The sequence below is a fragment of the Petromyzon marinus genome, chromosome 37, assembly GCF_048934315.1.
Source record: "Petromyzon marinus isolate PM22_M1 ecotype Great Lakes invasive population chromosome 37, UKy_Petmar_22M1.pri1.0, whole genome shotgun sequence".
Classification (NCBI taxonomy): Eukaryota; Metazoa; Chordata; class Hyperoartia; order Petromyzontiformes; family Petromyzontidae; genus Petromyzon; species Petromyzon marinus.
The window spans coordinates 15,215,095-15,231,975 of NC_133703.1; the positions used below are offsets into that span (position 1 = coordinate 15,215,095).

Consider the following 16,881-nt stretch of genomic DNA (forward strand, 5'->3'; position numbering starts at 1 on the left):
CCCCTCGTCACACGGCGTCACAAAAAGTCAGACCCCCCCTCAAATATGACGTCACAAAGCTCTGCCCCCCCCTCCAAAGCCATATTTCCATTTTAAAAATAAACCATGCTTCAAATCGCTTTCAACTATTGTCATTGTAGTGTGTATTTAATGTGGCGTTGGAAAGCTTAAATTTAGCAAAAAAATCTTTGAAAATATTCAACGTCTAATCAAAACAGCAGATGTTCAGAATATTATATTGAAATTATCTTATAATTATAAAATATTAAAAGTAATTATAACTATAACGAAGCAAAATGGAGAGTACAATTATAACAATCATATATTCATTCCACAGAATGAAAAGCCCTGGTAGAATCATTAGAATCAAAATGTTTAATAACAATCATTAAAAGAATGTTCTAAATGTATGCTTCTCCATTCTCCCATGGAGAAGCAAAAGGCTCCTTCATGGAATAAATAAAAGGTGACCTTAGTAAATTTAAATAATCAAATAGTTAATAATGAAAATTAATTAAAATTAGTGTTGTTATAACAATTCTATATTTATGTAAAGTTGTGCATTTTGATGTGACGTCACATTTCTCAAACCCCCCTCCTCCTCGTCACAAATGTCTGACCCACCCCCCCCCCCTAGGTGCGTGACGTCATTTATGGACGTCCCCAAACCTGTTGGATAAACTTTTTACCCCCACATCTGGGGAGTGGCGGCGGCGGGGGTCCACTTTCTACAACGTTTTGATTCAGGCCTTCCGAAAGGCCCCCTCTTATCGTCGAGTTGACGGACAAACGGACAGAACGCCGTGCTTCCATAGACAAGATCACAGGCGCCGCGTGCGTGATCGCGCCCGTCGTCGTGATCGCGTTGCATCGAACGAATCACTCCGAAAGAGGCCGCTCGCACGGCAGAAAAAGAGCCCTCCCCATGCTCAACGGTCCTTCGACGATCGACTGTGCGCAGGCGAATGAATGCGAACGAAGAACGACGAGTCGGCCATACAGTGAGGGAACAAAGTATTTGATCCCCTGCTGATTTTGTACGTTTGCCCACTGACAAAGAAATGATCAGTCTAAATTTTAATGGTAGGTTTATTTGAACAGTGAGAGACAGAATAACAAATAAAATCCAGAAAAACGCATGTCAAAAATGTTATAAATTGATTTGCATTTTAATGAGGGAAATAAGTATTTGACCCCCTCTGCAAAACATGACTTAGTACTTGGTGGCAAAACCCTTGTTGGCAATCACAGAGGTCAGACGTTTCTTGTAGTTGGCCACCAGGTTTGCACACATCTCAGGAGGGATTTTGTCCCACTCCTCTTTGCAGATCTTCTCCAAGTCATTAAGGTTTCGAGGCTGACGTTTGGCAACTTGAACCTTCAGCTCCCTCCACAGATTTTCTATGGGATTAAGGTCTGGAGACTGACTAGACCACTCCAGGACCTTAATGTGCTTCTTCTTGAGCCACTCCTTTGTTGCCTTGGCCGTGTTTTGGGTCATTGTCATGCTGGAATACCCATCCACGACCCATTTTCAATGCCCTGGCTGAGGGAAGGAGGTTCTCACCCAAGATTTGATGGTACATGGCCCCGTTCATCGTCCCTTTGATCCGGTGAAGTTGTCCTGTCCCCTTAGCAGAAAAAACACCCCCAAAGCATAATGTTTCCACCTCCATGTTTGACGGTGGGGATGGTGTTCTTGGGGTCATAGGCAGCATTCCTCCTCCTCCAAACACGGCGAGTGGAGTTGATGCCAAAGAGCTCCATTTTGGTCTCATCTGACCACAACACTTTCACCCAGTTGTTCTCTGAATCATTCAGATGTTCATTGGCAAACTTCAGACGGGCATGTATATGTGGTTTCTTGAGCAGGGGGACCTTGCGGGCGCTGCAGGATTTCAGTCCTTCACGTCGTAGTGTGTTACCAATTGTTTTCTTGGTGACTATGGTCCCAGCTGCCTTGAGATCATTGACAAGATCCTCCTGTGTAGTTCTGGGCTGATTCCTCACCGTTCTCATGATCATTGCAACTCCACGAGGTGAGATCTTGCATGGAGCCCCAGGCCGAGGGAGATTGACAGTTCTTTTGTGTTTCTTCCATTTGCGAATAATCGCACCAACTGTTGTCACCTTCTCACCAAGCTGCTTGGCAATGGTCTTGTAGCCCATTCCAGCCTTGTGTAGGTCTACAATCTTGTCCCTGACATCCTTGGAGAGCTCTTTGGTCTTGGCCATGGTGAAGAGTTTGGAATCTGATTGCTTCTGTGGCCTTTTATACAGGTAATAAGCTGAGATTAGGAGCACTCCCTTTAAGAGTCTGCTCCTAATCTCAGCTCGTTACCTCTATAAAGGACACCTGGGAGCCAGAAATCTTTCTGATTGAGAGGGGGTCAAATACTTATTTCCCTCATTAAAATGCAAATCAATTTATAACATTTTTGACATGCGTTTTTCTGGATTTTTGTTGTTGCTATTCCGTCTCTCACTGTTCAAATAAACCTACCATTAAAATTATAGACTGATCATTTCTTCGTCAGTGGGCAAACGTACAAAATCAGCTTGGGATCAAATACTTTTTTCCCCCCTCAACTGTAGAACCATGAAACGACAGGGCAACGCAGCACGGCCTGTGTACGTGGCATCGTCGTCGAAAGGGGGGGTGGGCGGGATCCGAATGATGAGGATTCAGGAGAGAGAGCGGCCGATTTGGTAGATTTTAAACTTGATCATGAAAAAGGAACATAACTCATGCCTGATGAAGCACGTGGTGTGCACGACTCGCTACGCGACACGCGGTTGAGGAACGCGGTCATGAATGACAAAACATGATTACACAGAGGGAACAAAAGAGAGAGAGAGAGAGCACGGATCAGAGAACACACGCGGGTTTCGTGACATGATTTAAACTGCGAATAAAAGTGAGTTGGCTCGGACAAGTGAAAACAAGAAGGGCTAAATGGCTTGTGGTAAAAAAATAATAATAATAAAGGGCCTGGGTCGAGTTATTCCCCGAGTCTCCGTTGCAATGAGCTCAGTGAACGGGACACCCGCATGCTGTCATCTCGTATCCATAGCCGATGGGAGAGCAACAGAAATCCAATAGCTTAATTCTAAATGCAATAGCTGTATACAATACCTCACCTTCATACAATACCTTATACCTAAATCGAATACCGATATATCTTACCTAAATACAATACCTTACACCGATGTACGGGATCTTGCGAGCCACCCTTTACGCATCACGCGGTCACGACGTCTCCGCCCCCACGACGACACGCGCCAATCACAAGCGCGGGACGGGGGTCAGGGGTTAGAGGGCAGTGACGTCACCCGGACGGGGTTGGTCTTGGAACGAGTGTTGCTGTGCGTTGGTGAATTAATGAAGTGCTTAAACCATTCTCCGACTTCACCTATATGCAATAACCATATACAATATCTTACCTTAATGTAATACCTTATACCTGAATACAATACCTAAATTAAATACTATACATAGTCTTGGTTCTTTCGGTAAAGTCATGTATTTTTATTATTTTATAATAAAATATATTTTCATGTTTTTATTTCCCTTCTACGTGACTTTACCGAAAGAACCAAGAATATGAATCCCTGCAGTCACGAAAGCTTTAAATTAAAATTTAAACACTATACCTTATACCTAAATGCAATACCTGACCTGAATACAATAAAATATCTATATACAATACTTACATACAGTACCTACATACAATACCTTACCTGAATACAATACCTTAATACCGAAAAAAGTGAAAAATATATATAGATGACAGAATTTAGTATTGCATTAAGTGGGACGTCACTTTGACTATTAACTGTAATTAAACAACCATTTGAGAATTTTACTTCCTAAATATAATCGCCAAGCATTTCAAGTTGTCCCTTATGTCCTGGAATTGCATGCTTCTGTTTTCTTTGGATAATGACACTTTCCCCAGCCCCCATGTATTTAAAGCAATCGCCGGCATGAAGTCTTATAACCCCAGTAAGCTGTGTGTTTGAAGGTGTGTTCAGATTTCTATAACTCTATTGCCAACCTGGCACACGTTTTTAGGGTGCGTCTTACTTTCCCGAACCAGAGTATTTCCCGAGCGTCTTAGGGGCCGTCCATAAATGACGTCACGCACCTGGGGGGGTCAGACATTTGTGACGATGTATGACGAGGGGGGGGGGTGAGAAATGTGATGTCACATCAAACTGCGCAACTTTGAATAAATATATAATTGTTATAACACTAATTGTTATAACAACACTCCTACAACATCAGAGTGCAGCGGCACATTAAATATGCACTACAATGACAATATTTCGATTTAAAGCTTTCGTGACTGCAAGGATTCATCTGCTTTGGTTCTTTCGGTAAAGTCACGTAGAATGAGAATAAAATAATAAATTGATAAAATAACGCAATAATATTCTCACGACGTTTCGGCCACAACACAAGCGGCCTTCATCAGGTGAAGGGGCGAGACTGTCTGGTAGGACAGCGCTGGAGTGAAAGAGCCACGTTCAGATCACGGCCTTTAAGCTGTGTGAGAGGAACAAAGCGCCTTGACAAAGGAATTAGCATATAATTTAGCATTGAAATGGCTGGATGATTAGCTTGTGACTGGTCACAGAAATAGCTATGTTAAAAGTTAAAGCATACACATCCGCAGAGGCACCCATTGTTAAAGGAATTAGCATAGAATTTAGCATTGAAATAGCTAAGTTAAGGCATACACATCCGCAGAGGCACCCCTTGACAATGGAATTAGCATAGAATTTAGCATTGAAATAGCTGAGTGATTAGCTTGTAACTGCTACAGAAATAGCTACGTTAAAGTCAGAGCATACACATTCACCGAGGCACTTAGTACAAATCAAACAGGAGAATTTAGCATTGAAATAACTAGGCGAATTTAGCATTGAAATAACTGAGTGATTAGCTAGTGACTGGTCACAGAAATGACTACACATCTGAGCTATTCACAGTACTATATAGTGAACCAATAAAAACTAAAATATAAATTACCTTCATGTTATCAATAAACTCTATATTCTCCAATCAGCTAAGCTACCAACAATAAGTTGTTATATATCACAATGCTATATGGCGAAAAAATGGGTGGATTCTTACCCTCAAATTTCAGCACCACGGATAGCTACGGGCCCCGTTCAGACGGACGAGTTCGTCCATGGTCGGAACAGAGGAGGGGGAGAGAGACAGCTGCGAGGCCCTAGTATACTCCATGTTGTAAAACTATACCATTAACCGTGGTGTGAGAGGTATTAAGAGGCAATGCTGGCGAAAGAGCTGCGGTCTGAAGGTCATCGTAAAAATACAATTAATTAAGAACTCTGTTCTGTATTGTATTTTTACGATGACCTTCAGACCGCAGCTCTTTCACTCCAGCGCTGTCCTACCAGACAGTCTCGCCCCTTCACCTGATGAAGGCCGCTTGTGTTGTGGCCGAAACGTCGTGAGAATATTGTGTTATTTTATTTTATCAATTTATTATTTTATTCTCATTCTACGTGACTTTACAATGACAATAGTTTAAAGCGATTTGAAGCATGTATTATTTTCAAAATGGAAATGTTTGGGGGGGGGGGCAGAGCTTTGTGACGTCATATTTGAGGGGGGGTCTGACTTTTTGTGACGCCGTGTGACGAGGGGGGGGGGTCAAAAATCGTCCAAAATCGCGTGACGTCATTTATGGACGGCCCCTTATGTTAAGGAGAATACGGTTACACGAGGCAGTGCAAAATCGATATTGTTTAAAACAAATGTCATTATCCCATTCCGCGTCGATGCTTACAGATGCAATGGCCAAAGCAGTGGTTGTACGCAATACAACGAATGGTGAACATTTGAATTTTACAAACCGTTTTTATTTGCAGAGCAACATTACATTTTGCCTCACTGCAGACGCGTGTTGCCTGCGTATGCTGCGGACAAACTCAAATGTGCGTTGGTGTCACAGTGGCTCAGATGGCACGCGAGAATACAATGGGAGACACTGACCCTCCGCATAGTGCGAAGTGTTAATGACGCTGCAAGATGATAGATGTTCACTGTGTAGTAAGGCATTCTTAAATAACCATGGTCAAAACACTCCTGAAGCCCCCCCAAGCCGCTGCCATCTGTCACGACCGTGCAATGTAATGAAAAGCACCCCGGAAGGATGACCGCCACGGAGATGGAGCAATGAGATCAGGTTCATTTGCAGGGGTGAGATGGATTGTGGCGTTGCAGGATCATGAAAAATGGCAATGGCGTGAAGATGCTTTCATCTAGCAGTGGACGGACAACGGCTGAAGATGATTGTGATGATGAGAGATATCCTGACTTGGCTCACTGCAGTATAGCTATTTGACCGCAGCATGAATGGACAAAGATAATGTTGGATGAAAAATGGCCTTTACCGGCAATCTAACCTGGATACCGTGGATTTAAAGTGAGGAGTCCTGGCTTCGATATTAAAGCGTGCATTTATTAATATCCCATGACTGGGTTCAAGGTCTGCACCTTGCCTGTCAGACCTACAATGCCCACGTCAATTACCAATCCTCCATTCAGTTCACGTACAGAGCCCATCACAACCTCCTTCCTAATGACATCTACAATGCTTGCATGCCACATTCTATTCCCGTGATAGAGAAATGTATTTTAGATAAGAGTATACGGTAACACGGTGACTGCGTGCATTGTTTTCAATAGCAACGTTTTTACTTTGAAAGATACATGTTTAAATATAGTTCACTTAATGTCGCCTTGAAAACATACATCTCAAATTACAAGTGCTTTCATACTTTACTTCGTATTTACCGATGAATTGATTGTATGTGTTGTGACATTTGGCTCAATAAACAATTTATATTGTTGAAAGTGAAACTCGAATCCATTTCTGGTGAAGTGATAAATATGGCATTTTGCAGCTGTGTTGCTCCACTGCGCAAATCAGCAGGGAGATGATTTGCCCTTTTTAAGTCTTCTCAATTCGTATTCGTTCATTAACATTAAACAAGGCATCATGGTGATTGTACGGAAGCGCCGTCTGTGAATTGCTGCATTGGAACAATAGTATACAAAACGGCCTGGCTCCATCGGACCTGAAGTTAAATGACACGAAAACATAACGCATTCTATCAGCTACTGCTTAGGTTTACACCGTTCTGCTTTATAGCTCTCTGATGTAGTTTACGGTTGTAACGCGAGGTGTTTGTTACAATGTCGGCCCTTATGCTCCACATGCTGGCAGCTTCTTCAGCATCTTCTTCCCCCCATGCCTGAAGAAACTCCTGGAACGTACGGCAAACACATCGGAGAGATATACAGCACAACCGCACAGAAACCTGTGCAAGTACATCAAGGTATTTTTTTAAATGTCTGCTTAAAATAAATACTTGGAGCGATTGCATGCATAGATTGCCTGGTAGCAGTCGGAATTGAACCATTTTATCCGAGCAAACTGTGGCTTGCTAAATACTAAGTGGCTAGTTGGGCGCTAAATACTAAGTGGGTAGCTTGGGTGCTAAATACTAAGTGGCTAGCTGGGTGCTAAATGCTAAGTGGCTAGCTGGGTGCTAAATGCTAAGTAGGTAGCTGGGTGCTAAATGCTAAGTGGCTCGCTGGGTGCTAAATACTAAGTGGGTAGCTGGGTGCTAAATACTAAGCGGCTAGCTGGGTGCTAAATGCTAAGCGGCGAGCTGGGTGCTAAATGCTAAGCAGCTAGATGGGTGCTAAATAAGGCTGCCGTTGTGATGGATCATCAGAGGGCGGATTGCGACAGCTGAAGAATGAAAGAGGCGCGGGTTCAAAGTGGAGAAATATCGCACCGCGCCTCACCGCGATTAGTGTTCATTAATGTTCAGAGCCAGTTTCCACAAGGTTCAAGGTTCAATTTCTGAAAAGGTCGGAAGACTTGAGCAAGTAACTTCCTGTGAATGTATTAAAAAAATCCTTTTACATCGTAACACTGGGCTTGGGTGGATAATAGCCATTCAACAATGCATCGTTTAAGATAGCTTACTGTGATGACGGTGCATTCTAAGAATCGATTATTTGTCAATTATGTATGCAATTTACGTGACCCCTGCAGCCAACAGAGGCACTACATTCACCACAAAGTTAAAAACAAATCACACAGTGACCCCAAATCGTGACATTTAATGATGTGGATAAGGCAGAATTTAACCGTAAGACTAGAACACTTACTCTATATAATATGTAACTAGAAGTTAGAGGTCTATCATCCACTCCTAACAAAATTCTTTGCATAGCTAGTTGGGTCACCTCACAAAATAACAGTTTTATTACCATCAATCTTCAATTTTGAACAAATTCAATATCACAATGACACGTTGTTTCCCAAATTAAATACCTCGCGAATGGCGTGCATTCACCAATATTCCTCATTCAAATCCAAATCAAGTAATTACACATTGCACAAATCCGGAGACTGCTAAAACTCGAAATACGGTGGGACACGGAGAATGGCACTCGAAAAGTCTCGCGTCGCAAATGGCTGCGCGAAATAAGAAATTTGGTTCGGCAATTAATTTGGCTAAAATACCGCTCTGAGAAGTAAAGATGGCGGTTTGACCATCGTGCGACAAACATTACCCTCCATGGCAGGGCGGGTGGGAAAGTGCTGCCCCATACTGTGTTGCCCAATGGTCACTTGAAGGGATCTCAGAGGGTAGCTCTGCGTTATCCACTTCTGTGGGCCATTCTCTCAAAACTAAGGGTCATCCCTGCTCCGTGCGAGATCGGAACGATTGCTTCTTTCGTGACGTAACGCCTATATAGCACGATCGGGATGAAAACCGGGCGGGATAAAAAGACCCAAACGCATTTGAGGGGAAACCCCTGCTTCGCGTATCCGTGCGGCTCGCCAGAGCCCCTCAGTCGTCCAGCTGGCAGAGAGCGGCCACTCCCCGGTTGATCCAGTGGCTGCTGGGCCGGTCGGACGGCAACTCGATGGGGATGACGTAGTTGGTGGAGTGGCCCGTGGTGGAGAGCGTGCCGCGGCGGGCGCTCGTCTTGTACACGGGGCAGGAGTAGCAGGGCGCCGGGCGGAACGATGCCTGGTCCCCGGGCCGCAGCCACACGATGGGGATCTGATCGAAGAGGACCTTGGGCAGCGACTCCCCGATCGCCATGCGCTGGCGATCCCAGCGGGCGCCCTCCAGGAAGAGCCCCTTGATGTAAGCGCCATCCTCCGGCTTCTTCTCCATCTCCGACTCGGCCTTCGTCACCTGCACGGGGAGCAGAAACGCGTGAGCAGAGTAGCGGTTGTCGCGCGCTTGCACAGAAGCACGGCACGCCGAGCGGCAATCCTACATTTTGGCTCCCGAAAGTGAGCACTATTTTGTGGGAAGTCAAAAGGAGTTGTCCTGAAGATTGAACTTCCCCTGCCATAGGAGTGTGCAATTTACACCACTGGCTGAGGGCTGTAAACAGTAGCTGATCCCCGTTCCATGCGCATTCGAGCATGGAGCATCACATCGCTTACAAAAGAGTCCATAATCTCGTCAAATCTTTGCTTTGGTGAAATTTAAAGGTGGGCAACTTGATGCCGCCAATTTGACATGAACCAATTTCCCAGCAAAAAAACACAACTATAAGTGAAGATCCCTTGCACCGACAAGCGCTTATCACATTCGTTCTCACTGCATACGGGTAATCACTTGGTTATGAAAGCACAATGAACAGCAGCATATAGCCTTCAACAGAATGTTCGGGCAAGTGCTGTCAGTGAACACCGGTTAAGGCTGACATGGCACATAAGGGGGTGAGTCGCCAGTACCAAGCCCGACCCAGCCTCATTCGTCTCCCTGGTGCTGATGTTTACACACCGCACCGGTTGCTCATTTTAAGGCTCAGTCGACCTACAGGAGTCCCAGGACTGGCTGAGATATTCATCACTGACATCGGCCATTGGCGGGAATTGATCTCGGGTACCTGGGTTCATAGGGCAGTTCGCTAACCAAACAGAGAAACAAACACGGACAATGCAATAACACCGCACCTCAAACTCAAAGCCGATGTGATCTATGGGGATGGTGTATTTCCTCGCGTAGTTCTGGGAGACACCAGTCAGGAATGACTGAGTGAAGTAGAAGCCTGAGATCCAGAACACGCTCGGGGGACCATTGTCAATCCAGTCCTGGTCACAGTGTAGGAGAAATAAAACACAGCAAAGAAACGACGTCGTGGCTTTTTTAAACTTTCAGGTGTAAACATTTACGTGTCTTTGATAAACAAAAAATGTTTTGGCAAGATGTAAAAAAACACACGTGAGAAGCAAGGGTGGTATTTTATTTCTTGTTAATTATTATGTATGAACTTGATGTGGAGCTTTCGTGACTGCAGGAATAACCTTTTGGTTCTTTCGGTAAAGTCACGTAGAAAGAAAATAAATTAAATAATAGAATACGACGTTTCGATTGCAACACAAGCAATCATCATCAGGTACAAATTAATGAGAAAAAAACAAACCTAGTGAACTTAGAAATATAATGCAATACAACACAAAGAGTCGGCTAACATAACAGTCAACACCCTACCTGGCTGATTACGTTCTTCCAAAGAGTGATCAATTTGAGAGAGAGACAAAACACAGACACGGAGACACATAGACAGACACATAAGCAGAGAGAGATAACACAGAGACACACAGAGAGAGACACACACATAGGCAAACAGAGAAATAACGCCTCTGTGTCGAGGCCTTAAATAGAGAGAGAGGGGACAGAGAGAGAGGGGGGTAGAGAAATTAGCATGTCAATGAGAGATTTGGAGCGTTCACAGTTGTATGTTTGTGCCATGAGTGTTAAACCATTACATGCACACGTTGTCAAGACTACCCCAGGGAAGTTTTGGTTTTTGAAAGACTTCTAAAGTCACCTCACTAGGCCTCTCATGTCTGACTCTCGATGGCTCTGCCTAAAGGAGACGTGTGGCATAGAAACAAAACCCAAAGTGCTCAGTCCTCAAAGCTGGAAAAAGGTTAATGCAGAGAAAATACAAATGTTTAATTAACCTGTATCTAGCCAAGACCGTCGACTCGCTACCAATGAGAACCAGGTTTAACTATGGGCCTGGTGAAACCGGAATTTGAACACGTGATCTCATAAAACGTTTATGTTCCCGAAAACTAAAAAAAACATTGCATCTGTGGTTGGAGCAGTAAGTTGCACATGAATCCACAGTCCGTGTTTCACAAGAACTAAATTGTTATATTATGACCTCGATTTGTTTGTCTTCGTATGTTTGGGTTGACTCACTCCGTCAGCACAAGTGTGCTAGAGACACATGGGCAAGACCTCAGAAAACGTTTTTGTTCCCTAAAACTAAAGAACATTGGATCTGTGGATGGAGCAGTAAATTGCACGTGAATCCACATTCTGTTTCATCAGAACTATATATGTAATATTTTTGTTGTTGTTGTAATATTATGACCTCACTGTGTTTGTATTCGTGTGTTTGGGCTGACTCACTCAGTCACCACAAGTATGATGGAGACACAAAGGCCTCTGATGCCAGCATCGTTATCCACTCATGGACATCTGTGAAATAAGAGCGTCATAGCTCATCGTATTCTTTCAGTATAAATAAAGATTCGGATTCTGGCAAAGATTCTGATGTGGTGGGTCAGGCACAGGTGCTTGCTGAAAAGATTGAAAAATAAAATTATTTTGTGTATACTTGTGCGTGGGGAGCTGTGGTGCAGAGATTAGCACGCTGCACTGTGAACCCGGTGAGCCGATTTCAATTCCCGCTCACAACCAACATCAGTTGCGAATAGCTTAATCTGTCCGGAGCCTATCGTAGCAAGACTCAACGTTAAAAGGGTTCCTGGTACAGTATGTGGAAATGTTAACATTGGGGAGAAAAAGGTGGCCAGGCGTGGTTCTGGCCACACCACCCCTTCGTGTGCCGTGCTGGCTTTCATAGGCTCGCACCTCTGAATAGCATGGTTGGCTATGTGCGGTGCAAAATAAGTTCAACATACATACATAGGTGCTCAATAACAGCACTTGCACCCACAGTCTGTACAGCTATACGGGGAATCTTTTTCTTTGCGTGCGCACACATGGGTATGCGTCCAAATGTACACATTTGGGAAGCTGTGGTTAGGTAGTTAGCTCAGTATGATACAATTTTGACTTATGCAGCATCTAAAATGTGAGTGCATCTCAACACGCTGGGCAGAAACAGTGGCCATATGTAGTTTAATGAGAGAGCGGCATTCAATCATAGCAGAGGAAAATGAGGAAGGTCTTGAGCCTGGGCTTTAAAGGGTGGCTAGTGGAAGGGAGCCCTGAATCTCACCTCGGTTGACTCAACTTTCCAGAAAAACAGGTGTGGTGTATGAAGGGTGGCGCGACTTCACCATACCTTCGTATATAGGTACTATGTTAGCGTTAGTAGTTGCTTGCCAATGGTACGTTACTGAACTGCATAGGTAGTAAAGGTGTAGCCTTCCCTAGGTCCCTCTTACTTGTGTGAGCGTCTCATTGCACAAACCTTGTGTTCGTTAGAAATCGGACTTATTGTTACGAGAGCCACCACGAGAGGGAGCTATAGACAGCCCTTCGAGAGAGTATTTGTATCATTGTACGTTGAACTTCTTTGCACCCTATGTAGCCAACCCGTGCTAATCAGAGGTGTGGGGAAAGGACAAGAAACTACTGTAAATAAAAGAGGTTCTAAAGAAATTAGTTTTCAACATAGATTTCAAAGTGCGTAGCTCCAGTGGCTTCCTAATATCGGAAGAAGAACATTCCGGACGGCCGCAGAAGCGCATCTGAAAGCGCGCGATGCAGTGACCGTCTTTGTTCGATGGTAAGGCAAAACCTGCTGGGAGGATGACCGGAGTTTGCTTGATGGTTTATGCTCCTCGACGAGATCAGCGAGGTATTGTGGTTCATTTGTGGCGAGCACTTTGTGTGTAATGAGTGCAACCTTACAATGTGTTCGTTCAGCAACTGGAAGCCACAAGCGACCTGCCGATTGACTGAGATGAAACGTGGGGAACCTTCACCTGCATTTGCACGCACGGTACACCGATCGCACCTGGAAGAACTGCAGACGTGCGAGCAGGTCGGTGACGTAGCTGCCCAGCGGCTTGAGCGAAGGGTAGGACTTGGCAGCCCACTTTCCCGGCACCTTTCCCACCAACATGGAGTTGAAGATGTCCTCCAGGTCCTCAGACATGACCACCAGACCCTTGATGGCCTTGCGGACGTTAATGAGGCTTGAGCGAACAACGGTAGTCAGTCTGAAAATGATACGCGAATATGTCGGAAATGTACGTATGTATTTATGTTGATAAATGTCTGTATGTTTAACACGTAGGCTTTCGCGACCAATATCATCCATAATACATGTTTTTTTGGTTAGATCGCGTAAATATATAAATGTGCTGTTAAACACGACACAGCCAATTAGTAAGGTTTGTCATTTAAACAGAACATGCCAATTCGTTACGAGTGCAGCACACCGGTGTGTTGGAGAGTAAATCCACAACATTTACAATCTGAGTACGACGTTTTGCCAGTAATTGCAACTAGCTTCATCAGGCGACAGCCAGATCTGTGGAGAAACCCTCCTGTTTCGTTCCTTAAATAGAGGGGTAGATATGATGACAACGCTTGTGTGCTCTTCGTGCGCGAAGTGGGGGGAGGATTAATGAATGCATATAAATGACTATGGGTATCCATTGCCGTATGGGTTATTTATATGGTAATCAACGTACATTATGCAGGCACGTTATGCAAGTCCATTGTTCATGTACTTCCTGTCGATTGTTTGTACTAAAATAGCCGTACCAACGGTAACCCAGATTGAAGTATGGTGACCCGTAGAGGCATGCATTTGAACAACGTGTTATTTGATGATTTGCTTTCGAATCATCATTATAAATGTATGTATGTTGATAAATGTGCATACGTATGTATGTTGAACTTCTTTCGCACCATACGTAGCCAACCATGCTAATCGACCTCCATTAAAGCTTCTTAACTCAATGGGCCTTACCCGAAATAAACTGACTGACTTCCTGATGTCAGAATCAAAACATCAAGTACAAGAGTTGTACTGGATGTGGTAAAGAAATATGCTGCGGGTCGCTGACCCAGATGGACAAGGCTGAAATTAAGCCCTAACCACAACTGCTGACCATCCTGCTGGGTGACATTGGAGCAGACTGCCGAGCTCACAATCGAATAGATGTCGATTCCAATTTGCGGTTGGCAGGCGTCTCTGCAGTAAATAGTATGTAAGCTAGACTTCTTTGGCACCGTACATAGCCACTTGTGCAAATCGGAGGGAGGGGTAGAGTGCGTTTCTGGCCACTTATAGAAGGTGCTAACTACGGCGCACTGTCACACGCCGCAGCTTGCTGTAACACCTTGCTAGGCTGGCATTTTACGCTGCTACAGTGCACATAAGCACACTTTGTCATGCGTACGATGCCACGTCTCCTGTACACTCCACATTACAACATGCTCCAGCAAGTAAGATGTACCCCGCCACTTGTGCCCGGTGTCAATAGAGTTACACAAATCTGCTCAAATATACACACGAAGCAGATAATATGACGCACACCCCAACTTTTGGTTTAAAAGACAGCAAGGGGGGGGGGGGCATCTTATATTCCAGAGAACACAGCATATTAGTTAGCATGTATATATGTTATTGATCTAAAAAAATATGCCACGGTTGAAACTATCTTGACAGAAGTGTTTATATTCTTGGTTCTTTCGGTAAAGTCACGTAGAAGGGAAACAATTAAATAATAAAAATATAAGAAACAATAAAATTCTCACGACGTTTCGACTGCAACACAAGCAATCATCATCAGGTGATGATATATTGTTTTATATTTTTACTACTTTATTGTTTCCCTCCTACGTGACTTTACCGAAAGAACCAAGAATATGAATCCCTGCAGTCACGAAAGCTTTAAATCAAAAGTGTTTATATCAAGGAAGGCATCACTGAGAGCTTCAACCTACTTGTTGTACATGCTCTTACCCAGTTTCCCTTGCAATTGCATGTCACTCAAGAGATAGTTACATCTCTGCAGAAACTGTCAACCCCACCGAGCTGAGACGTTTAATTACAGACGCACGCCACCTTGCCCGGTATTAACAACTAGCTCTCCGATATGTTTTTAGATTGTACGTGTCTTTCGGCATGATGCTTTTGCTCCGAGTGCTAGGAACTTCTTCGTTTCCTGAAGAAGCTCCCAGCACGTGGAGTGAAACGTCGGACATCATGTCGTGATGCAACCCGAGCTATACAGCACAGCTGCAAGAAACCATGCGGTCGTCGTAACCGACGAGTTCAGTCGTCACACAAAAGTGGCAGAACAATCGTAGTGTTTGGTTAAGAAAGCGTCGAGGAGAAGCGGTTGTCCCTACCTGTTGAAACGAATGAGTTCCTGTCTCAGCACGGTGTTCATGGACTCTTGGTAGACCACAGGGTACTTCGCCATCACCACCTCCATGTCAAAATCCTTGGGAAGTTTGGAGAGGATGTCCGACGCCAGCTCCTCTATCACGTCCTGCGTTACAGTTCAGCATAGAGGAGTTTTTGCTGGCATGTGCAATCATGTAAGCTACACACCTTGTACAACTGACAACCATATACGTTTCCCCTGCACCTCCGATTAGCACGGTTGGCTATGTACGGTGAGAAAGAAGTTCAACGTACATACATACAGTATACATCTAGATCAAGAGTTGTAAGAGTAAATGCCTGGCCAAGACAAATTCTTCCGAGATTATTTTAAGTTTGACAGCGAGGCAACAAGCGAGGAATATTTCCAGCGAATCACAGACGCCCTATTCGTTGACGAGAGGACAGGCCATGTATTTAGCCTGGGTCAAAGGTGTTCATGGGACTTGTGCATTCCTATCAAGCAAACTGACCTCTTCACCCGGGATTTCAGTGCAGCTACTAATTTCCACCTTTCATGTGCTCCTCTCAAAGCTGAGTACTTATTGCGATATGAAGCGCATACACCACTGTTGAGATACTGACGTGAAGTAAATATGTGCATTCATAAAACCTTGATGGCACGTAACCTGAAAAACTCCAGTCCAATCAAACGGAGAGATGTAAATGCTGACATCGGAGAGCCACACGGCACAACCGCAAAAAAACCTACGCGGTAGCCCGAGTGCTATCACTGAGCTGGTCAACAACAGCGCGGTACGTGGTACGGCGCACGATGAATACACTGCCCCCCGCAGGCCTCACCTGCGAGGACTTGCCAGTGCCCCCGGACTGTCTGGGCAGCGTGAGCAGCACGCTATTGAAGAGCTGGTTCGTCTCTTGGTTGTCCTTGGTGATGTCGGCGTTCTCGTGCAGCCCGAACACCTCCGGGTGGGTGATGAGCGGCAGCCCGCGGATGTACCCGACGTAGGTCTGCAGGAAAGGGGCGATAGCCAGCTCAGCTCAACGACGACGGCGGCGGTGAACGCGTTGACGTAGCCGAGCACTTGACACGTTCCGTTGCTTGCCGTGGCCGCGGTTCGCGGTTTCGGGGGACCAGCGGCTGCCCTGGCTATTACCGCCGCTCGCCGTCCGCTCCGCGGTGCACGTTCAAGGAGAGTCGGACGCGTGTGCCGGCGCCGCGGTCCAAATTTGCTGAGATCGAGAAATGACCTCCAACTTACTTCATCGGGTGAAAATGATGGAGCAACATGACCCCCCACATAACAACATCCATCTGTGAAACGTGGCAACTTCGTGATAGCCTTGCGCTATAAGAATGGTGCAAACTCCAAAGGTATTACACTGTTACTATTAACTGTTTTTAAAACTTATCAGGAGCCAAACTTCAGTGCTACGTGACACTG

General features: G+C 44.9%; 2 protein-coding genes across 3 annotated transcripts in view; both read right to left on the bottom strand.

Annotated features, from left to right (window-relative positions):
* Positions 1–3,297, bottom strand: part of CFAP52 (cilia and flagella associated protein 52) — a 270,832-nt gene extending 267,535 nt beyond the window's left edge. Inside the window, exon 1 of one of the 2 annotated variants that reach the window (XM_032967311.2) lies at positions 3,201–3,297. The gene's annotated coding sequence lies outside the window, so the exon portion shown is untranslated. Of the gene's footprint in view, positions 1–3,187 lie in introns of both variants that reach the window. The other variant, XM_032967310.2, reaches the window with a different exon arrangement.
* Positions 3,298–5,873: 2,576 nt separating this feature from the next.
* DNAH3 (dynein axonemal heavy chain 3) overlaps positions 5,874–16,881 on the bottom strand; it is a 129,670-nt gene continuing 118,662 nt past the window's right edge. Inside the window, exons 59-63 of the mRNA XM_032967309.2 lie at positions 16,280–16,447; positions 15,439–15,581; positions 13,088–13,292; positions 10,038–10,175; positions 5,874–9,264 (exon numbers count right to left, since the gene is read on the bottom strand). Coding sequence (XP_032823200.2) covers positions 8,911–9,264; positions 10,038–10,175; positions 13,088–13,292; positions 15,439–15,581; positions 16,280–16,447 — 1,008 coding nt within the window. The 3' untranslated portion in view covers positions 5,874–8,910. The remainder of the gene's footprint in view (positions 9,265–10,037; positions 10,176–13,087; positions 13,293–15,438; positions 15,582–16,279; positions 16,448–16,881) is intronic.